The sequence below is a fragment of the Salvelinus sp. IW2-2015 genome, linkage group LG30 (genome assembly GCF_002910315.2).
Source record: "Salvelinus sp. IW2-2015 linkage group LG30, ASM291031v2, whole genome shotgun sequence".
In the NCBI taxonomy this organism is placed as follows: domain Eukaryota; kingdom Metazoa; phylum Chordata; class Actinopteri; order Salmoniformes; family Salmonidae; genus Salvelinus; species Salvelinus sp. IW2-2015.
Window position 1 is genome coordinate 23,313,066 of NC_036869.1, and position 25,011 is coordinate 23,338,076.

The 25,011-nt window shown below is 44.3% G+C and overlaps 1 protein-coding gene across 1 annotated transcript; it reads right to left on the reverse strand.

Annotated features, from left to right (window-relative positions):
• Nucleotides 1-3,271: 3,271 nt before the first annotated feature.
• LOC111954866 (TGF-beta receptor type-2-like) lies at nucleotides 3,272-23,755 on the reverse strand. Its single transcript, XM_023974769.2, has 3 exons — nucleotides 23,402-23,755; nucleotides 5,743-5,893; nucleotides 3,272-5,170 (listed from the first exon to the last, which is right to left on the reverse strand). The coding sequence occupies exons 1-3, from the start codon at nucleotides 23,472-23,474 to the stop codon at nucleotides 5,065-5,067; spliced, it is 330 nt and encodes a 109-aa protein (XP_023830537.1). The 5' UTR covers nucleotides 23,475-23,755; the 3' UTR covers nucleotides 3,272-5,064.
• Nucleotides 23,756-25,011: the final 1,256 nt, after the last annotated feature.

Genomic DNA, 25,011 nt, shown 5'->3' on the forward strand with positions numbered 1-25,011 from the left:
CTTCAGAAAGGGCAGGACTGTTTTTTTCTTCTTCTCTAGGCTACTTCTGAACTTCTGGGCTTGTGGCTCACTGGTCTTGAAACATGTTATTATGGCCACAAAACTTATAGCAAGGCAAAACTTGAAACGACACGCTCCAAAATAGATGGCAATGACTTCAAAAGAAGTGAGGATAAGTATACATCCAAACAAAATGTATGAACTTAACACCTCTCTACTTACAATTCTGCAACATTCTTGAAGTTTTTACACACTTCACTGTGCCATTTACCATAACACACAAATTATTGATCAGCCAAAATACAGCTGTGTCTGATGTCAGAACATGTATGACAACATTACATAACTTCTTTACTTGCTATACTAACACTTTTTCACATGGACCCCTGATACATTGTCCCCCTCCTGCATATCTCTGAGGAAAGCTATTATTCATCAGAGGGGGGGCAGTAGAGGTGGTGAGTGGCCTGGGTGAGTGCTCCTTGATGTTCCTCTGTGTTGGTTTGATGGGTGGCGCTCAGGGGTTAAGTCCACTGTTAACACCCATAAATTAATGGTTTATTGCTGGGCTTCACCAGCATATGTTTTCACTTGGCATACTCTAAGCCATGATGTCAGGCTTCAGACCTGACCTTGTGAACTCTCTACAGATGTCGTCTCTACCTCTCTTCACAATAAGGTATTGCTGCCTTGCAATCCAATAAAAGTCACATAAAACACTCATAATAGTTATTTTTCTGTATTTATCTCATTGACGAGATTTTCTGAATAAAATATGATTTGTTTATTGTGTGCAAACCTTTACGTTTTGTGGTGAGTGTGTGTTTTTGTCTGTGTGCGTTTGTGTGTGTGTGTGAACATGCGTGAATTTTTTAATTTTTTAATTTTTAATTTAAACTTTCTTTAACTAGGCAAGTCAGTTAAGAACAAATTCTTATTTACAATGACGGCCTACCCCGGCCAAACCCGGACGACGCTGGGCCAATTGTGCCAACTAACAAATGTAGATCGGAGGGCCGTCAAACAAAATAGACCAATGAAGCGCGGGTAAACTGCGCGTGTATCTACAACTCTCTGAGGGCTGGATATGGCAGGGGGCCAATGCCCTCCGGCATGGCGCACGTCGTCCGCGTCGTTACACGTGCATGCATATGTGTGCATGTATATGAGTGTGCATACTGTCTTAAAAATATACACACACACTTACACATACACCACCCATGCACGTAGCACTCGCTTACCGGCTCTAGCCTTTCGGGTGCCCTACGCAAGATTTGCAGCACATTTCCTGCAATTATACACATTATGCCATTGGGTGGAGAGAAATGTTTACAGTTTTAAAGCAAATTTCCTGCAAATTGATACATTTTGTAATGACTTAGGGAATGTTAATATGATATCTGAGTGAGAATGACTAACCACCTGGAGGTTTGCCCCTTAGACAAACTACATTGTTAAAATGAAGTGCTTTGAAACACTAAAACTAGTGGCAACTGAGCTGCCACCACCTTAAAGGAGACAGAACCTTAGCTTTGCTGGAGTATTGAAACACATGGGTGTGAGGGTATTGGGACAGATTTAAAGGGACATTTCAAAGTTTTCACCTCATTCATCATCTCCAACACCACCCCAACATCAACATATGTGAAATGGCACGTTTCTATGTTTTGTAGAGAAAAATATAGAGGAAGATAAGTGTTTCTAATGACATCATATTTGGTTAAAATCACATGATGCATACTGATGATGTCATTGGAAACACTTATCTTCCTCTATCTTTTTTTACTACAAAACATACAAACACAATTTTCACATATGTTGATGTTTGGGTGGTGCTGGAGATGATGAATATGACATTGACATTTTTTACAATTTCTCTTTAGGGTGTACTGAAACATTCATCCTGAGGTATTCTGACACATGACATGGTTTGTTGTAACGCCATTTAATTAAGAGTTGTGCAACACCTTGCCAGAGACTTGGAGCAATAACCCAGAAAAGGTTGAACACACTATTATGGTGTTTTGAGTCCTGTGTAGTGCAGAATTAGATCCCTTCTCTTTTAGTGTTGTTTACACTCTCTAAAGCTCCCAAACACTATGACGGTGTTTTGAGTCTTGTCTAGTACAGAATTGGAAACCTTCTTCTGGAGTTTCCAAATATTGTAATTACTAATGAACTCCTCATTGGTAATTCTAAAAGGTCCAATGCTCAGTATAATGCTCAAACAAAGAACAAGAGAAAATATTGTTTTGTGAAAATACTATTTCATCAATTTGTCCAGGATAATAATTATTGAGTACAAAATTACTTTTTCCAGACATGATTTGAAGCTTGAAATGCTTTCTCTTTTCTTTGCAACTGATCAAATGACAACAAAACATTAACAGGTCTTTCACATTTTCTATGTAAAGTAAGACAGTTCGAAGATCTGTAAGGTATTTATTATATTAGTAGTCTTCCAAATTAATGGAAATATGGCATTATATTTCACATTCATGGATAAACAATACAGGCAATGACTGCCAATGTCAGCAGTAGCACATACAAAACTTGTACAAAATTTCACTCCACGGCTCAACGCAATCCACCAGTCATCCATCATGCGAATGCATCTGACCTGAGTCTTTATATTCAGATGATGGTACATGGCATGCTAAGTTGTTCAGATGGAATCACAGTACAGTTGATATGATTGACAGTTGAGTTGACATTAGTCAAATCAAAATCAAAATCAAGTTTATTTTTATAAGCCCTTCGTACATCAGCTAATATCTCGAAGTGCTGTACAGAAACCCAGCCTAAAACCCCAAACAGCAAGCAATGCAGGTGTAGAAGCACGGCGGCTAGGAAAAACTCCCTAGAAAGGCCAAAACCTAGGAAGAAACCTAGAGAGGAACCAGGCTATGAGGGGTGCCAGTCCCCTTCTGGCTGTGCCGGGTGGAGATTATAACAGACATGGCCAAGATGTTCAAATGTTCATAAATGACCAGCATGGTCAAATAATATCAGGAGTAAATGTCAGTTGGCTTTTCATAAGCCGTCATTAAGAGTATCTCTACCGCTCCTGCGGTCTCTAGAGAGTTGAAAACAGCAGGTCTGGACAGGTAGCACGTCCGGTGGACAGGTCAGGGTTCCATAGCCGCAGGCAGAACAGTTGAAACTGGAACAGCAGCAACGCAGGTGGACTGGGGACAGCAAGGAGTCATCATGCCGGTAGTCTTGACGCATGGTCCTAGGGCTCAGGTCCTCCAAGAGAGAAAGAAAGAGAGAAGGAGAGAATTAGAGAGAGCATACTTAAATTCACACAGGACACCGGATAAGACAGGAGAAGTACTCCAGATATAACCAACTGACCCTAGCCCCCCGACACATAAACTACTGCAGCATAAATACTGGAGGCTGAGACAGGAAATCGGGTCCAGGAGACACTGTGGCCCCATCCGATGATACCCCCGGACAGGGCCAAACAGGAAGGATATAACCCCACCCACTTTGCCAAAGCACAGCCCCCCAAAGCATTAGTCTGTGATTCTTGTCTTGATTGACTTTGATTAAGGACTGCCCAGCCGATGGGTAACGTAGTTTGTATATACGTTTTYTTCTGCAGGGACACAGAGAAATAGTAAATAATAATAATCATGATATTACATGAAAGCATAATWAGGTTATCAAATCCTATAATATTAATAAATTGCAATATGAATATACAATTATTAAACATATCGGTAGCAAKCAAAATGCATATGTGATTAAGCTATGCAAATATAGCAACAGATAACAATAWGGGTAACACTTTACTTGACACCCAGTGTCATAACACGTTATGACATGGTCAGAACCATGCCATAACATGTCATAACAGATGACATAACTTGTCATAACCTGTCATAATATGGTCATTACACTGTCATGACCCATATATTTACACCTGTTGTGACATATATTGTGTTATTTCATGGCCGGTTATGACACCTACATTTATTGAAATTATTTTTTTCACTGCCAGTCATGTTTTTTTAATCATATTTTAAATAACTTGTCGAAAATACACTTTACGACACTGTCATGAAGCATTACGACCATCCTTTGTCACTTTACTTAGACTAAGAAAATACACTTTAAGACACCGTCAAGAAGCATTTTGACCATCCTGTGTTACTTTAATTGGAAAAAGAAAATACATTTGATTCTCGGACCAAGATTATAACCAAACACTACAGCCAAAATGCCTCTGCGATGTAAAACCTGTTTGCAATCTTGTACCCAAAGGTTGCAAGATCGAATCCCCGAGCTGACAAGGTAAACATCTGTCGTTCTGCCCCCTGAACAAGGCGGTTCACTGTTCCTAGGCCGTCATTGAAAATAAGAATTTGTTCTTAACTGACTTGCATAGTTAAATAAAAGTTAAATAAAAAAAAAAAAAAAATTTGGAGGTTTACAACAGTAAACAAATGTTAGCATTCATGTGACACCTTACATGACAACCTAATAAGGATTGCATAAGCATTTATTACAACATATGTTTGAAGAACATGTGTGAGTTACGTCAAAAGTGTTAGTAAACTACATGAAATCATTTGTAATAGCTAGCCTACAAAACACAATCAGCCAGGAAAGGTGACATAGCACCAGATGGGGACTCCAGAAGGTTTTATTTTTTTAACCTTTATTTAACTAGGCAAGTCAGTTAATAACAAATTCTTATTTACAATGACAGCCTAGGAACAGTGGGTATCAACTGCCTTGTTCAGGGGCAGAACGACAGATTTTTACCTTGTCAGCTTGGGGATACGATCTAGGCAACCTTTCGGTTACTGGTCCAACGCTCTAACCACTAGGCTACCTGCCGCCCTATAAAGGTGAAGAGACACGGTTGTTGCACTCACATGACCAATCATAATGCCTACAAAAGGCAACTTGAGCATGACATAACAGGTGACATTGCACTAATAGCAGGTGACATAGCCTACAGAGGGACTCACAGGGGGGAAGAAAAGGTGGTCTTTGCACTCTCCTCGGAGCAGGAGCAGATGAAAACTGGAGCCCATGCCATTCCTCTCCTCATCTCACACTTGCTGTTTTATAGTCCTCCAGCACCAGACCATGCAGCTTATGGGCTGGGTTGTGGCATATCGTGTCTATGGTGACATTGTCGTCTTTCTTCCTCCTGGAAACAAGACAACAGGAGCAATTAGTTCCACTCCATTATTTTATTAAACATAGAGAACATTTAAGCTATTGATAATACAGCAATAAAAGGGAAAATAACTTTTTTTAAACTAACATACCGCAGTCTAAGCATTAGGGTAATGCTTTGAAACAGGGGTCAGGTTAGGTTGTACAGAATGTATCCCCCAGTTACAAAATACCACCGTGCACGTGCAGTGAATAATCCTGAAGGTGCACAAATGGACCTACAAATGGGCTCTCAGGTCTCCTGCTGGGTGGTGTGGAGCGTATGTAGTGAAACCTTTTTAAGAGGTGTTGCTGTGAACATGGCATTAGGAGTTCAACTGACTTCAGCTCCGAATGCTATGAATGTGATGACATAATGTGGTATTGCCTTCAGCTTCGAACAGGAGGCCAAATCTAGTTCTCCACTTTCTTAGTGGGATTAGTGGGTGGGGCACTTTGGGTTTAGCTACTTAGCTAAACCTTGTACCCACTACCCAGCATGCTCAAGTTTAAAGGTCATTCAACTCCCAATGAGAGATGATGAGGGGTGCTGTAGTCACTCACCAAATGCTGACACACACGTCCTCTGGATGGGGGCAGATGGCTGTGATGCTACAGTCGGTCATACAGCTCCCTGTGCCCGTACAGCTGGTAGACTCAACGTCACAGAACTTAACCAGACGCTTCAGCTTCAGCATAGTCATTGATGAGGCCACTGAGGTGGAGACACAAAGAGATAGGGGGAAAGACATTAGATTGATCGTTTATAAAGAGGTATGGTTACGTAAAGCAGTCAATAGTTTGTCCATTTAGGTTACTCATGTGTTGTGAAATATGTTCACTCTTCACTGCAGCCAAGATAAGACATTTGACCGGGATAACATTTGATTGCGCTCGAATACAGCTTTTAACGGCAATGTTACCGTGTTCGCGGAGATAGCATCCGAGGTAAAGCTGCAGATGTTGGCTCAAATGGAAAATCCCTAAATGGGCTTGAACCCCAGTCATTATTTGCTTTCTTAAATGGGCCTAAACTGTATTGACAGGAGATATACTGGACTTAGGAACTGACATTTCCTCCAACTACACAGACAAACAAAAGGCTACAAACATTACAAAGGCAAACTTTCTCATCTAATATATTACATATTAATCTGACCCTTTCCTACAACTGGAAGAGTATGGCGTGTGGTATATCAGTGAGTACAGTGAAACATTAACCTCAGACTACGTGAAGGAATGTATCATTCACTGTGAGAGCATGACAATTTTACTTTGAAAAGAATATGTGAAGACAAAAAGGATTGTCCCTTCGGTACCATGTATTGTCGTGGAAATTCCTAATTAGTCATGCTATCCCGTGTTTTATTGTTTAACTTTTATGGCTGCAGCCCGGTGTCGGTACACTTATGAAACAGCCCGTCCAAGTGCAGGGCGCGAAATTCAAAATATATTTTTTAGAAATATTTAACTTTCACACATTAACAAGTCCAATACAGCAAATGAAAGATACACATCTTGTAAATCCAGCCAACATGTCCGATTTTTAAAATGTTTACACGCGAAAACACCACGTATATTTATGTTAGCTCACCACCAAATACAAAAAAGCACAGACATTTTCACAGCACAGGTAGCTTGCACAAAACCAACCTAACTAACCAAGAACCAACAAACTAACCAAGAAACAACTTCATCAGATGACAGTCTTATAAAGTTATACAATAAATCTATGTTTTGTTCGAAAAATGTGCATATTTGAGGTATAAATCATAGTTTTACATTGCAGCTACAATCGGAAATAGCACGAAGCAGCTAGAACAATTACAGAGACCAAATTGAAATACCTACCTTAAATATGCACAGACAACTAATTGCCTTTTACATACTGTCTGCTGACTGCCACGTATACAAAAAGGATTTATTTTTCTATAAAAGCAGAGACCCAACTGTGTTTGTGAAGGTTTCAACTCTGAACCATTCTTGGTGAAGGTTGGTTGCTTCATTTTCTAAAATCTTTTAAATTTTTCGTTGTGCTGACAACAAAATCCCACAAAAATTATCAATGGAAATCAAATTTATCAACCCATGGAGGTCTGGATTTGGAGTCACACTCAGAATTAAAGTGGAAAACCACACTACAGGCTGATCCAACTTTGATGTAATGTCCTTAAAACAAGTCAAAATGAGGCTCAGTAGTGTGTGTGGCCTCCACGTGCCTGATGACCTCCCTACACCGCCTGGGCATGCTCCTGATGAGGTGGCAGATGGTCTCCCGAGGGATCTCCTCCCAGACCTGGACTAAAGCATCCGCCAACTCCTGGACAGTCTGTGGTGCAACGTGGCGTTGGTGGATGGAGGGAGACATGATGTCCCAGATGTGCTCAATTGGATTCAGGTCTGGGGAACGGGCGGGCCAGTCCATAGCATCAATGCCTTCCCTTTGCAGGAACTGCTGACACACTCCAGCCACATGAGGTCTAGCATTGTCTTGCATTAGGAGGAACCCAGGGCCAACCGCACCAGCATATGGTCTCACAAGGGGTCTGAGGATCTCATCTGGGTACCTAATGGCAGTCAGGCTACCTCTTGGCGAGCACATGGAGGGCTGTGCGGCCCCCAAAGAAATGCCACCCCACACCATGACTGACCCACCGCCAAACCGGTCATGCTGGAGGATGTTGCAGGCAGCAGAACTTCTCCACGGTGTCTCCAGACTCTGTCACGTCTGTCACATGTGCTCAGTGTGAACCTGCTTTCATCTGTGAAGAGCACAGGGCGCCAGTGGCGAATTTGCCAATCTTGGTGTTCTCTGGCAAATGCCAAACGTCCTGCACGGTGTTGGGCTGTAAGCACAACCCCCACCTGTGGACGTCGGGCCCTCATACCACCCTCATGGAGTCTGTTTCTGACCGTTTGAGCAGACACATGCACATTTGTGGCCTGCTGGAGGTCATTTTGCAGGGCTCTGGCAGTGCTCCACCTGCTCCTCCTTGCACAAAGGCGGAGGTAGCGGTCCTGCTGCTGGGTTGTTGCCCTCCTACGGCCTCCTCCACGTCTCCTGATGTACTGGCCTGTCTCCTGGTAGCGCCTCCATGCTCTGGACACTACGCTGACAGACACAGCAAACCTTCTTGCCACAGCTCGCATTGATGTGCCATCCTGGATGAGCTGCACTACCTGAGCCACTTGTGTGGGTTGTAGACCTCGTCTCATGCTACCACTAGAGTGAAAGCACCGCCAGCATTCAAAAGTGACAAAAACATCAGCCAGAAGGCATAGGAACTGAGAATTGGTCTGTGGTCACCACCTGCAGAACCACTCCTTTATTGGGGGTGTCTTGCTAATTGCCTATAATTTCCACCTGTTGTCTATTCCATTTGCACAACAGCATGTGAAATTTATTTGTCAATCAGTGTTGCTTCCTAAGTGGACAGTTTGATTTCACAGAAGTGTGATTGACTTGGAGTTACATTGTGTTGTTTAAGTGCTCGCCTTATTTTTTTTGAGCAGTGTATATATATATAAAATATTAAAAACATTGTTCAAGAAAATGAATTGTACTGGTAAACAGTTGGTTATGATTGGGAAACCAGATAAAATGTAAACCCTACACGGAAATGTGCATTGGAGGAACTACCATGTGGGTACAACATTTAAAATGACAGAGTAATTCAAAAATATTTTGATGRWGAAGAAATGACTCTTTTCAAATTCTAAGAAAGGAAGACGTTCCTAACCAAATAGTGTTTATTTTGTGTGTTTGTTTCTGTTTCCTGAGTGTGTGTATTGACAAGATATTTATATTGTGGATGGACAATGGACCCTATCAGCACGACTGGCTGCACTGTGTGATTGAATAAAGGAACACATATTCTCCAGTAGTAAATTGGCAGACGTTCCAGTATTGGTTCTAATACAAGCGATCAAAACCTTTACCAATAACTTTCTCTCTGGGGAAGTGGGTATCACTACCTTGGAAAAATGTTAATATTAGAGATATATTAGACATATTAGACATATTAGAGCCATGAGTGAGTAAATTTAAACACTCTGGCCACGGTCAGGAAGAGGTAAACTATAGCAAATCCATAGAGAAACTAAAAGAAGCGCAAGTGTATTCTACCAATTCGGCTCAAATACGAAAAAATTACTTWAAAAAATTAAATTCATGGATAAATTTGGCAGCATTTCCCTGCTGACGGGAAATATGCTAGAGCCGATACAAATTCATTGCTTTAACTAATTATGACAATTTGCTAGTTACGCTATCCGTTTGAACCGCATAGCATATCATTATAGCAGTATGTACTGGTAATATATGTTAGCTAGCTACCTAACATAAGTTGGCTACTAATACATCGAACATGCCTGTATATTAACTATATGTAATCTAACTACCCAACGTTTATTGACTTGATTATTCACGTCATTCTTAGCTTAGCTAAATGGTATAGTCGTTGTGCATTCTCATCGGACATTGTTAATTCGGGTGCCTTGAAAATTCGCTTTGGCTATCTGCTCAGATTTCAGAGCACTCTCATCTGAATGTACCAGAGCGCAGAATAACTGATGAATATACTAATGCTCAACACCCGTTGAATATAGTCGGTGTCAGTAAACGTTGGGGGTAAAGAAACATAAGTAAATTGTTGTCAACAGCACAGTTAATCACCATCGCTTTGGATAACATGCCGAACCAAATCTGCTAGGGTGAGTAGACTAGTCAGAGAGAGCAGGTGTTCTCATTTGCGTTTGGAAGTAGCTAGTAAGCTAGCCAACTTTAGCTAGTTAGCTTGGGTGCTTGACTGCCGTTGTGAGGTACGAACTCTCAGATCAACCCTGCTCCTCGGCCAGAGTGGGCAGTGTACACTCTGAACAGTCTGAATTTTCAAACACCCGAAGTTGTAGTAATTTGCTAACAAGCTAGCAAGAGGCTGCATAGCAACAGCATCAACTTCCGGTAGACATGCAAAGCTCAGCTGAAAGGTTACCATTTGTTTACAGTATACTAAAATGAGCTAATAGTATATAGTATGAAGTATATACTCATTGAGTATGTGTTATATAGTATATTAGTATGGGTATTTGTACACCGTTTGGGTATGTGAGTATATTGATAAAATGTGTACGTATGTTTTGATTGCAGGTTTCAAACCTGCTATGTAAATGGATACTGCGGGGGTAGCGGAAAAATACGGAAAAGTGAGTGTAGGGGCAATATTGGCAAAATTTACAACAGGAAAAGTATTATATTTATTGGGGACACAGGCAGAATCGAAAGCGATATGACTACTACCCATGTCTTTGAACATGGGACCAGTAACAATACCCAGATCATTGTACATGGCCATGGGTGTGGAACTAATTTAGGGGTTGGATAATCCTTGCGAGAATCAAAGGCAGTGGATATTAGGTAACATATTAAAATTGTCAGTACATATGGGCGAGAGCACGAATGATGTTTACAAATAGTCCAACTTTGTATCACGCCTCATTAAAACAATTGCTAAAAGGGTGTACATTTGAGGGTTCTGTGATGATACAGTATGTAGTGACTTATTATTGGCGTAAAATGATGAAGAAACTCATATGCCAGACATCACCACGTTAGTAAACTATTTGGTAGAGCAGGGTCACAAGGCATCACATGGTACAACCAGCATAAAACAAGAGATAACATATTTGGGCGTTTCGATTTCGGAAGGCACGAATCACACTACACGTGATCGAGTAGGAACAATACGTTCCTTGGCAAAACCAAACATTCCYTGTAGACTCAAGAAAACCCCAGGGGTTTTAATCTTGTGAGACACTTTATTACGTCTTCTTATAAAATAGATGTATACAATTGACGAAAGGGAGGAGGGGTCACGAGTAATTAAAGTGGCCTCCCTGTGGACAGAAGTTATCGTGTTTGTTTGACTGTAATTTAAAACGTATTGTTCACCTGGTAAAGTAAACGTTAGACGGAAAGACGGAGGTAGAGTATAGTAGAGATTGAGAGGGCTTCCGAGTTAAAGCAAACAAGGGAACCCGACCCCTCCTGTCTCAGCCTCCACTACTTATGCTGCAATAGTTTATGTGTTGGAGGGCTGAGGTCAGTCTGTTATATCTGGAGTATTTCTCCTGTCTTGTCCGATGTCCTGTGTGAATTTAAGTATGCTCCCTGTAGTTCTTTCTCTCTCTCTCTCTCTCTCTCTCTGTCTCTCTCTCTCTTTCTCTCGGAGGACCTGAGCCTGAGGACCATGCCTCAGGACTAGAGATCGACCGATTAATTAGGGCCGATTTCAAGTTTTCATAACAATCGGTAATCTGCCTTTTGGATGCCGATTATGGCCGATTACATTGCAATCCACGAGGAAACTGCGTGGCAGGCTGACCACCTGTTACACGAGTGCARCATCAAAATGACCTTGTGGCTGCAAGGAGCCAAGGTAAGTTGCTAGCTAGCATTAAAATGATCTTATTTWAAAAAAACTATCTTCACATAATCCCTAGTTAACTACACATGGTTGATGATATTACTAGGTTAACTAGCTTGTCCTGCATTGCATATAATCAATGCAGTGCTTGTTGATTTATTATCGAATCACAGCCTACTTCAACTTCACCAAACAGGTGATGATTTAACAAAAGTGCATTCGCGAAAAATGTACCTAACCATAAACGTCAATGCCTTTCTTAAAATTAATACACATAAGTATATATTTTTTAAACCTGCATATTTAGTTAAAAGAAATTCATGTTTGCAGGCAATATTAACTACGGAAATTGTGTCACTTCTCTTGCGTTCAGTGCAAGCAGAGTCAGGGTATATGCAACAGTTTGGGCCGCCTGGCTCATTGCAAACTGTGAACTAATTTGCCAGAAATGTATATAATTATGACATAACATTGAAGGTTGTGCAATGTAACAGCAATATTTAGATTTAGGGTTGCTACCGTTCGATAAATTACGGAACGGTTCTGTATTTCACTGTAAGAATAAACGTTTTGTTTTCAAATGATGGTTCCGGATTTGACCATATTAATGACCAAAGGCTCGTATTTCTGTGTTTATTATATTATAATTAAGTCTTTGATTTGATATTTGATAGAGCAGTCTGACTGAGCGGTGGTAGGCAGGAGCAAGCTCGTAAGCATTCATTCAAACAGCACTTTACTGCGTTTTGCCAGCAGCTCTTAGAAATGCTTGAAGCACAGCGCTGTTTATGACTTCAAGCCTATCGAATCCCGAGATTAGAATGGCAATACTAAAGTGCCTATAAGAACATCCAATAGTCAAAGGTACAGTTGAAGTCGGAAGTTTACATACACCTTAGCCAAATACATTTAAACTCAGCTTTTCATAATTCCTGACATTTAATCCTAGTAAAAATTCCCTGTCTCAGGTCAGTTAGGATCACCGCTTTATTTTAAGAATGTGAAATGTCAGAATAATAGTAGAGAGAATGATTTATTTCAGCTTTTATTTCATTCATCACATTCCCAGTGGGTCAGAAGTTTACATTCACTCAATTAATGAATTAGTCCCTCCTGCAGCAAAGCACCCCCACAACATGATGCTGCCACCCCAATGCTTCACGGTTGGGATGTGGTTCTTCGACTTGCAAGCATCCCCTTTTTTCCTAAAAACATAATGATGGCCATTATGGCCAAACAGATCTATTTTTGTTTCATCAGACCAGAGGACATTTCTCCAAAAAGTCAGATCTTTGTCCCCACGTGCAGTTGCAAACCGTAGTCTGGCTTTTTATGGCGGAGAAATGGAGTCTTTCTTGCTAAGCTATGTCGATATAGGACTCGTTTTACTGTGGATATAGATACGTTTGTACCGGTCTCCTCCAGCATCTTCACAATGTCCTTCTGGGATTGATTTGCACTTTTCGCACCGAAGTACGTTCATCTCTAGGAGACAGAACACATGTCCTTCCTGAGTGGAATGACAGCTGCGTGGTTCCATGGTGTTTATACTTGCGTTTGTACAGATGAATGTGGTACCTTCAGGTGTTTGGAAATTGCTCCCAAGGATGAACCAGACTTGTGGAGGTCTGCAATTTTTTTTCTGAGGTCTTGGCTGATTTCTTTAGATTTTCCAATGATGTCAAGCAAAGAGGCAATGAGTTTGAAGGTAGGCCTTGAAATACATCCACAGGTACACCTCCAATTGACTCAAATTGTCACGCCCTGACCTTAGAGATCCTTTTTATGTCTCTTTTTGGTTTGGTCAGGGTGTGATTTGGGGTGGGCATTCTATGTTTTGTTTTTCTATGATTTTCTATTTCTATGTTTTGGCCGGGTATGGWTCTCAATCAGGGACAGCTGTCTATCGTTGTCTCTGATTGGGAACCATACTTAGGTAGCTTTTTTCCCCACCGTTCTTTGTGGGAAATTAACTTTGTTTGATGGCACTTAGCCTTAAAACCTCTTGAAGCTAGGGGGCAGAATATTTATGTTTGGAAAAATATAGTTCCCAATGTAAGCTGCCTATTTCTCAGGTCCAGATGCTAGAATATGCATATAATTGACAGAGTAAGATAGAAAACACTCTAAAGTTTCCAAAACTGTCAAAATATTGTCTGTGAGTATGACAGAACTGATTTTGCAGGCGAAAACCTGAGGAAATCCAACCCGGATGTCAGGACCCGGTTACGAACTCGGGTGTGAGAAACAGTCACTTAGCAAACTGAGCCACTAATAGTCGGCAGAACCCAGAAGATGAGGCAGACACAGCAGTACTTGAGACGGTGTTTTCATAAAGTAAAAAGGAAAGTACTTCAGGCAAAAATATAAATCCACAACGTCAAAAGTAATTCCAAGAGAAAAAAGGTAATCCTCCAAGACAAAAGGTAAATCCACAAGGTGGTAGATACAGCAGGGAAAAAACCTCAAAAGAAAATAATCAAAAATAAATAAACAAGAACAAAAACAGAGTACCTCAAGAGAATCCAACTGGAGTAACAAATGTACACAGCATTGCTGGGTGCTAACATACAAACACAGAGCAAAGAACTGAGGAAAACTAAGGGTTTAAATACATTCAAAGGAAACGAGGCACAGGTGCAAATAATAACTGGAAACAAGGGGAAACAAAAGGGTCAAAAAAGCACAATGGGGGCATCTAGTGGCCAAAACCGGAACAATCCTGGCCAAATCCTGACACCGGAAGTGACTCTTATTTTGAAAAATCACTGTTCCATTGCCTGCCTTTCGTCCATTTAAAGGGATATCAACCAGATTCCTTTTCCTATGGCTTCCTCAGGGTGTGAACAGTCTTTAGACATAGTTTCAAGCTTTTATTCTGAAAAATGAGCGAGATTTATCAAATCGCGTCAGTGGATAGACGGATGTCCTTCCATTAGTTAATAATGTGCGCGACACTGGTCGCTCGACATTTTCTTTCTCTTCTGTAATGAATAGTTTACAGTCCGGTTGAAATATTATTGATTATTTATGTTAAAAACAACCTGATGATTGATTATTAAAAACGTTTGACATGTTTCTACGAACTTTACGGATACTTTTTGGAATTTTCGTCTGTCGTTCATGACTGCTCCATGGCACGAAGCCTCCAGTGATGATCCATGGCACGAAGCCTCCAGTGGTGATCCATGGCACGAAGCCTCCAGTGATGATCCATGGCACAAAGCCTCCAGTGATGATCCATGGCACGAAGCCTCCAGTGATGATCCATGGCAAGAAGCTTCCAGTGATGATCCATGGCCCGAAGCCTCCAGTGATGATCCATGGCATGAAGCCTCCAGTGATGATCCATGGCACGAAGCCTCCAGTGATGATCCATGGCAGGGAGCCTCTAGCGAAGGTCTCCAGTGACAGCCTCCAGTCCAGAGCCTCCAACGACGGTCCCCAGTCCGGAGCCTCCAGCGACGGTCTCCAGTCCGGAGTCTCCAGAGGCGGCCTCCAGTGCAGAGCCTCCAACGACGGCCTCCAGTGCAGAGCCTCCAACGACGGCCTCCAGTCCGGAGCCTCCAGCGACGGTCTCCAGTCCGGAGCCTCCAGCAACGGTCTCAAGTTCCGAGTCTCCAGCGACGGTCTCCAGTCCGGAGCCCCCAGCGACGGTCTCCAGTCCGGAGCCTCCAGCGACGGTCCCCAGTCCGGGGCCCACAACGAGGGTTCCCAGTCCGGGGCCGGCAGTGAGGGTCCCCAGTCCGGTGCCTGGAACGAGGGTCCCCAGTCTGGGGCCCGCAACGGGGGTTCACAGTCCGGGGCCCGCAGCTAGGGTCCCCAGTCCGGGGTCAGCGACGAGGGTCCCCGCACCAGAGGCGCCACCAAAGTGGGTTGAGCCAGAGGTGGAGCGGGGTCTACGTCCCGCACCAGAGCCGCCCCCGCGGATAGATGCCCACCCAGACCCTCCCCTATAGGTTCAGGTATTGCGGCCGGAGTCCGCACCTTTGGGGGGGGGGGTACTGTCACGCCCTGACCTTAGAGAGCCTTTTTTATGTCTCTTTGTGGTTTGGTCAGGGTGTGATTTAGGTGGGCATTCTATGTCCTTGATTTCTATGATTTGTGTTTCTATGTTTTGGCCCCGTATGGTTCTCAATCAGGGACAGCTGTCTATCGTTGTCTCTGATTGGGAATCATACTTAGGCAGCCCTTTTTCCCACCTGTGATTGTGGGTAGTTATCTTTGTTAGTGGCACTATAGCCCTGTTAAGCTTCACGATTGTTTCTTAGTTTCTTGTTTTGTTGGCGACATTTACAAAAATAAAAGAAAATGTACACTCACCATACTGCACCTTGGTCTCCTTCCGACGACGGCCGTGACAGAGTTAGTGAAATTCTACATTTGTATAAAAATATAAAGGTATCAGATCCGGCCGTAGAGGGAGCTCCCAAATAAGTAAGACCTGGCTATTGGTTTGTTTGTTTTGCCCTACGTATTACACACGCACGCACGCACGCGCGCACACACACACACACACACACACACACACACACACACACACACACACACACACACACACACACACACACACACACACACACACACACACACACACACACACACACACACACACACACACACACACACACACACACACACACACACACACACCACACACACACACACACACACACACACACACTATGAATATTAGTTAGTGGTGTTAATCCCGTGTTTGATTTATTGTGTGGGGTCTTTTGAAATTTGGTTGTAAACCAGGTAAGCGGAATGATGGAAGTATTTGAAATGTTTTAAATCGTTTTTTAAGAACAGGGAAAGAAAAGAGAAAAAAAATACTTAATAAGGCTGACTGACCTATAACCTATGTTCTGGCTTCCTGGGGAGGCCTGATCACATTGGGTGAGATTTAAATGTGTTATGTAAACACTAATAATTAGGAAGAAGTTTATATTTTAGCAATAGCCCTATGTGTTATTCAGACCACGTGAAGGAGAGAGAGAGAGCACTGTCCCTGAATGAGGGACACCTGTCTCTAGTCTATTTTACCATTACCCTATGGGATACAATTATTTCTTTATGGAGTTATCAAGAGTGATAATTCTAATTTGATTTGTTATTCTAATTTGTTTATTTTTGATTTAACAGGCAGTGTTTTTGTTTTTAATTACCGGTCCCCTGGGGCCCTTGGTAAATATGCTAATGTATTTCTTCACGTCTGGCTATAAAAGGAAGAAAAGTTTTTCCTACCTCGAGTTTAATACATGTATTGATGTTGTGGTGTTGTTTGTTTGTTGTTGTCTTGCTTCCATAACAAATCTCATCAGATTGGGTGTGCTGTAGGGTCGGGATGTCTCCCTAAGGATTGGCCTTCTAACTCCCTGACCCTGTAACTTTGTAGTGAGATCGCCAAGATGATAGGGACAATTTGGGGGGAAATGGTTTAAACTGTCTATTCTTATTCTCTTGTTTTAGAAATCTGACAATGGCGTTCAGTAGGGTCCTGCACTTCTCCTACCGAGTGCAACATGAGTCCACGTGGAGTGAGCATGGAGAGAGATCCCGTCAAAACATCTTTCATGCTGCTGCTGTAGTGGTAGGAAAATGGACAAGACATAATGGACTGTAAAGGACAGTGGCGGCTCAGGTGAGAGACATTATCAAGGGCCATCCACTTTGAACATGTGCCATTAGAAGGACGAACTGAAACAGTATCTGAAGAAAAAGATGAACGCACGCCAGGAGGAGGAGTGCCCAACAACCGTGCCCGTAGTTGTTTATTTGGGGTGTCAGGTTGATTGTGGAGGTCTGCACACTGCAAAATGTATAGTGTGTATAGTAAGAATGCATTGAGATACCGATCTGTCATTAACATGCCACTCACGACAGTGTAAGACAGGGATAAACGGTGGCTGAATGAGAAAAGTTAATATTGGTAATAAATTATACAAACTGTCTATATATAATTACATTATATTGTGTTGTGTTGGTGTGTGTTTGAGTGAAAGATTCAATGTGAAGCATTGAAGACTGTCATTGATAGCAGGGGTTTTGTTTTACCATGTTATCAGAATTGTAATGTTAAAGCTCATCAATACATGTGGCTTTCTGGATGATACAGTACAATTGACTTGAGCATGTTTTATTATGTTTATAACTATGTATGTGTTTGAGACAGAATGTCTGCAGAAGAGTGTGCCAAATGATAAGACCATTGCTGTACATTTATACCCCGGGGGGTGAGGGTAACTTTACTATTGTAGTGGAACATCTGTAAAAGCACAGCGATGATCACACCATAGAACATCAACCAGACAACGATTGGAATCGATTTGGATTGGTTCAGTAACTATTTGGTGTTATGGGAGCTACAATATTTCATTGGTTGATTTATGGCTTTTTTWAATTGTTTTTTTTTTACAATAATGCTTATTATAACATGTGTTAAAAAATTGTGCAGCAAAGCCGTTGAGACTATTTTTGCCTTGCCATTACTGACCCCTGAAGGAAACGCCTCAGGACACTATTTACCTGATTTATTTCCTATGTCTGATTACATGTCACCATTTTTATTATTATTATATTTTTTTWAACCTTTATTTAACTAGCCTCCTTGGGCGGAAATGACATAAACTCCTCTCAAAGTGTTTCTGATGATATAATTACTCCTAACACTTCAATACACAACATATCCTGTACCTGTTACGTGCCTCCTAACGGAGGAAGGTGCAGGAATCAGGAGCAGGAGAGCAAGGAAATCCAGTGGCAAATAATGCTTATTGAGCAGTCCCAACTCAACTACAAACATGGGACTGAAATACGCCCAACTGAGGTTGCCACACACACAGGGAATAAAGCGCTACACACTGCCGAGAGAAAAGAAACCCCGTGGTGCAAACACGCACCCCTACTAACGTAACCACAGAAAAACAATCCCGCACAAAGACTAACAGGCAGCGGAGGTAAATATACCCACCGAAATCAACTAATAAGACACAGGTGTAAACAATACAGACAGACACAAACGAAAAATGGATCGGTGGCAGCTAGTAGGCCGGCAACGACGACCGCCGAGCACCGCCCGAACAGGGAGAGAAGCCACCTTCGGTGGAAGTCGTAACAGTACCCCCCCTGATGCACGGCTCCTGCAGCGCGGACGCCGGCCTCGAGGACGACCCGGAGGACGAGGCGCAGGGCGATCCGGATGGTGGCGGTGAAACTCACTCATTAGAGATGGGTCCAAGACGTCCTCCACCGGCACCCAGCATCTCTCCTACGGACCCTACCCCTCCCAAAACACGAGGTACTGCAGGCCCCTCACCCGACGCCTGGAATCCAGTATGGATCACACTGTGTACGCCGGGGCACCCTCGATGTCCAGAGGGGGGGACCTCCCGCACCTCAGCTCCTTGAAGTGGACCAGCTACCACCGGCCTGAGGAGAGACACATGAAACGAGGGGTTAATACGGTAATAAGGGGGGAGCTGTAACCTATAACACACCTCATTTATTCTCCTCAGGACTTTAAATGGCCCCACAAACCGCGGACCCAGCTTCCGGCAGGGCAGGCGGAGGGGCAGGTTTCGGGTCGAGAGCCAGACCCGGTCCCCAGGTGCGAACACCGGGGCCTCACTGCGGTGGCGGTCAGCGCTCGCTTTCTGCCGCCCTTCGGCCCGTCTCAGGTGCCCGTAGACGGCCTCCCAGGTTTCCTTCGAGCGCTTCACCCAGTCCTCCACCACAGGAGCCTCGGTCTGGCTCGGATGCCACGGTACCAGGACCGGCTGACCCCAACACGCACTGAACGGGCGAAAGGTTAGTTGAGGAGTGACGGAGTGAGTTCTGTGCCATCTCTGCCCATGGAACGTACCTCGCCCACTCCCCTGGCCGGTCCTGGCAATACAACCGCAGAAACCTACCCACATCCTGGTTTACTCTCTCCACCTGCCCATTACTCTCGGGGTGAAGACCAGAGGTCAGGCTGACCGAGACCCCCAGACGCTCCATGAACGCCCTCCAAACCCGGGACGTGAACTGGGGACCCCGATCAGTGCCGGAAGACGTGAGTAAATAGGGCCTCCGCAGTCTGTAGGGCCGTAGGGAGACCGGGCAGAGGGAGGAGACGACAGGACTTAGAGAACCGATCCACAACGACCAGGATCGTGGTGTTACCCTGGGACAGAGGAAGATCAGTCAGGAAGTCTACCGACAGGTGTGACCAAGGCCGCTGTGGAACGGGGAGGGGTTGTAACATTCCTCTGGGCAGGTGTCTAGGAGCCTTGCACTGAGCGCACCTTAGCTAAAGTGGGCCACCAGTATTTCCCCCTAAGGCTTCACACCATCCTATCGATACCCGGATGACCAGAGAAGGGTAACGTGTGCGCCCACCGAATTAACCTATCACGAACACCAAGCGGGACGTACCTCCGTCCAGCTGGACACTGAGGTGGAGTAGGCTCTGACCAAGATGCCCGCTCGATGTCCGCGTCCACCTCCCACACCACCGGCGCCACCAGACAAGAGGCCGGAAGTATGGGTGTGGGATCGATGGACCGCTCCTCTGTATCGTACAGACGAGACATTGCGTCTGCCTTAGCGTTCTGGGAACCTGGTCTATACGATATCATAAATCTAAATCTGGTGAAAAACATGGCCCACCTTGCCTGGCGAGGGTTCAGTCTCCTCGCCGCCCAGACGTACTCCAGATTACTGTGGTCGGTCCAGATGAGGAAAGGGTGTTAAGCCAATGTCTCCACACCTGCAGGGCTTTTACGACAGCCAGCAACTCCCGGTCCCCCACGTCATAGTTTCGCTCCGCCGGGCTGAGCTTCCTCGAAAAGAAAGCGCAGGGGCGGAGCTTCAGTGGTGCGCCCGAGCGCTGTGAGAGCACGGCTCCAATCCCAGCCTCGGATGCGTCCACCTCCACTATGAATGCCAAAGAGGGATCTGGATGAGCCAACACGGGAGCCTCGGTAAACAGAGTCCTCAAGCGACAAAACGCTCTGTCCGCCTCAGCCGACCACCGCAGACGCACCGGTCCCCCCTTCAACAGTGAGGTAATGGGAGCAGCCACCTGCCCAAAACCCCGGATAAACCTCCGGTAGTAATTGGCAAACCCTAAAAACCGCTGCACCTCCTTTACCGTCGTAGAAGTCGCCAATTACGCACGGCTGCAATGCGGTCACACTCCATCACCAACCCTGATGTGGAAAGGCGATAACCCAGGAAGGAGACGGCCTGTTGGGAGAACACGCATTTCTCAGCCTTGACGTATAGGTCATGCTCCAACAGTCGCTCAAGTACTCTGCACACCAGAGACACATGCGCGGCGCGTTTGGCGGAATATATCAGAATGTCATCGATATACAACACCACACCCTGCCCGTGCAGATCCCTGAGAATCTCGTCAACGAAGGATTGGAAGACTGCTGGGGCGTTCTTCAACCCATACGGCATGACGAGGTACTCATAATGGCCGGATGTGGTACTAAACGCTGTCTTCCACTCATCTCCCTCCCGGATACGCACCAAGTTATACGCGCTACTGAGATCCAGTTTTGTGAAGAAGCTTGCTCCGTGAAATGACTCTGTCGCCGTAGCGATGAGAGGTAGCGGGTAACTGTACCCCACCGTGATAGAATTTAGTGCCTCTATAGTCAATGCACGGACGCTGACCTCCCTCCTTCTTCTTCACAAAAAAGAAACTCGAGGAGGCGGGTGACGTGGAGGACCGAATGTACACCTGCCTCAGAGATTTAGAGACATATGTCTCCATAGCCACCGTCTCCTCCTGTGACAGGGGATACACGTGACTTCTGGGAAGGGCAGCGTTTACCTGGAGGTTTATCGCACAATCCCCTCGTCGATGGGGTGGTAATTGGGTGGCCCTCTTTTTACAGAAAGCGATAGCCAAATCGGCATATTCGGGGGAATGCGCACGGTGGAGCTTTGGTCTGGACTCTCCACCGTCGTTGCACCGATGGAAACTCCCACACACCTACCTGAGCACTCCTCTGACCACCCCTGTAGAGCCCTCTGTTGCCACGAAATAGTGGGGTTGTGAATGGCCAACCAGGGAATCCCCAGCACCACTGGAAACGCAGGTGAATCAATGAGGAAGAGACTAATGCTCTCCTTGTGACCCCCCTGTGTAACCATGTCCAGTGGAGCCGTGGTCTCCCTGACCACCCCTGACCCTAATGGTCGACTATCTAGGGAGTACACATGGAAAGGTTTGTCCATCTGAACCAGGGGAATCCCTAACCTATGCGCGAAACCGCGGTCCATGAAATTCCCCGCTGCGCCTGAATCTACTAGTGCCTTATGCTGGGAATGGGGGAAAAATCAGGGAAAGAGATTATTAACACATACATGTGACCAACAGGGGGCTCTGGGTGAGCCTGGTGCTGACTCACCTGGGTTGCCCGAACAGTACTCGGCCTGCCGTCTCGACTCCCAGACGAGCTCCTCCAGCACCGGTCGGCAGTGTGCCCTCTCCGACCACACCCAGTGCAGGAGGAGGCTCCTCCTCCGATCGCCCTCACTGCAGCACCCCCTAACTTCATGGGTGTTGGAGCGGAGGCGCTGGGAGCTGGAACCAACAGGACCCGATCCGGATGCCCGCACGTAGCCAGCAAGTTGTCCAACCTGATGGACATGTCCTCTAGCTGGTCCAGGGTGAGGGTAGCGTTTCTACATGCTAGCTCCCTTCGGACGTCCTCACGTAGGCTGCACCTATAGTGGTCAGGGCCCTGTCGTTCCACCCTGCGCCTGCGGCCAAGGTCCTGAACTCCAATGCGAAGTCTTGAGCGCTCCTCGTCTCCTGCCATAGATGGAACAGATGCTCTGGGTAGTTGTCCCTCGTCGAGTCTGGTCCATCCCAGACCGCATTGGCCCACTCCAGAGCTTTGCCTGACAGGCAGGAGAGAGGGCGTTCATGCTCTCACCTCCCGAAGGAGTCGGGTGCACGGTCGAATAAAGCGCTACACACGGAGGAGAAACCTCTACTCCTAAACTCACTACCAAACGGCACAACTGCCGAGCGAAAAGAAACCCTGTGGTGCAGACACGCACCCCTACTAACGTAACCACAGAAAAACAATCCCGCACAAAGACTAACAGGCAGCGGAGGTAAATATACCCACCAAAATCAACTAGTAAGACACAGGTGTAAACAATACAGACAGACACAAACGAAAAGGAAAAATGGATCGGTGGCAGCTAGTAGGCCGAGCGCCCGAACAGGGAGAAGAGCTACCTTCGGTGGAAGACGTGACAGTATCTACTTCCTCTTTACAGGAACATCATGCCACACACTCAAATGCTTTTCTGATGTGAGTTCCTCTTGGAAATACTAGTGCTTATTTGAATTATTTAACATCTACATTATGCTCATACATTCCATCCCCGCTTTAGTAAAAAATGAGGATTTGGGTATAAATGTATCACAGTTCCTGAATTCCTGATATTGAACAACAATGACTGCATAATTTGCGTACATTAAAAACTACTATGCATACAAATTCGCAATAACACCAGCCAATATATTTGTGAGATTAAGCTCAAATGAGCTAAACATTTTGCCTTCCACCAAAATGTATAGTTTTATGGCTGGATTATGTTTGACAACATGCTACAAAAACCTGAATGACAATTTAGAAGTTGTAATTTGGAGAACCAGAAACATGTGTCAATGTTCGTTACAATAACCTCATAAATGTTTCAATAATAACTTGATTACCTCAATAACACTAACCAACCACCAACATTCATAGGTTACTATAAATAAACATATAACTCACTTTTCTGTTCTAACAGAATACTACCAAACATTATCGTTCCCCACCAGAAAGTGGAAAAACGAAGTAGCTCCATTTAGAAACGGACTATAAACTCCTCTTCTTTTCATTTACTAAAGCCTTGATAATAGTAAATATCCAGACTTTAATTCGAGACGTTCTTCGGATTTTCTTCGGTCTGCCTGTTGCTCTCATGCGTCTCTCAAACAGCCTCCGGTTAGAAAAGTAAATAGTTCAGGCAGAACTTGCCGTATATGAGTCAGACGGTATGTATGCACTTTTCATGAAACAGGAAATCTTCAGAAAGGGCAGGACTGTTTTTTTCTTCTTCTCTAGGCTACTTCTGAACTTCTGGGCTTGTGGCTCACTGGTCTTGAAACATGTTATTATGGCCACAAAACTTATAGCAAGGCAAAACTTGAAACGACACGCTCCAAAATAGATGGCAATGACTTCAAAAGAAGTGAGGATAAGTATACATCCAAACAAAATGTATGAACTTAACACCTCTCTACTTACAATTCTGCAACATTCTTGAAGTTTTTACACACTTCACTGTGCCATTTACCATAACACACAAATTATTGATCAGCCAAAATACAGCTGTGTCTGATGTCAGAACATGTATGACAACATTACATAACTTCTTTACTTGCTATACTAACACTTTTTCACATGGACCCCTGATACATTGTCCCCCTCCTGCATATCTCTGAGGAAAGCTATTATTCATCAGAGGGGGGGCAGTAGAGGTGGTGAGTGGCCTGGGTGAGTGCTCCTTGATGTTCCTCTGTGTTGGTTTGATGGGTGGCACTCAGGGGTTAAGTCAACTGTTAACACCCATAAATGAATGGTTTATTGCTGGGCTTCGCCAGCATATGTTTTCACTTGGAATACTCAAGCCATGATGTCAGGCTTCAGACCTGACCTTGTGAACTCTCTACAGATGTCGTCTCTACCTCTCTTCACAATAAGGTATTGCTGCCTTTCTTTGCAGTGCAATAAAAGTCACATAATATACTCATAATTGTTATGTGTGTGTGTTTTTGTCTGTGTGCGTGTGTGCACATGCGTTATACGTGCACACATATGTGTGCTTGTGTGTGTACGTGTATACCGTGTTAAAAATATGACAAACACACACACACACACACACACACACACACCTTTACACACACACATACACTTATACATAGTACACATGCACGGAGTACTCGCTTGCACAGGGCCGGCTCTAGCCTTTTGGGTGCCCTAAGCAAGATTTGCAAAACATTTTAGTGGCCACTTCTTGACGGTGGAGAGAAAAATTTCTGTTTTAATGTTAATTTCCTGCAATTAAAGGGGGCGTAGAGAAAATGTTGTAGTTTTCTACTTTTTTATACATTTTGTAATGACTTAGGGAATGTTAATATGATATCTGAGTGAGAATGACTAACCACCTGGAAGTTTGCCCCTTAGACAAACTACACTGTTAAAATGAAGTGCTTTGAAACACTAAAACTAGTGGCAACTGAGCTGCCACCACCTTAAAGGAGACAGAACCTTAACTTTGCTGGAGTTTTGAAACACATGGGTGTGAGGGTATTGGGACAGATTTAAAGGGACATTTCAAA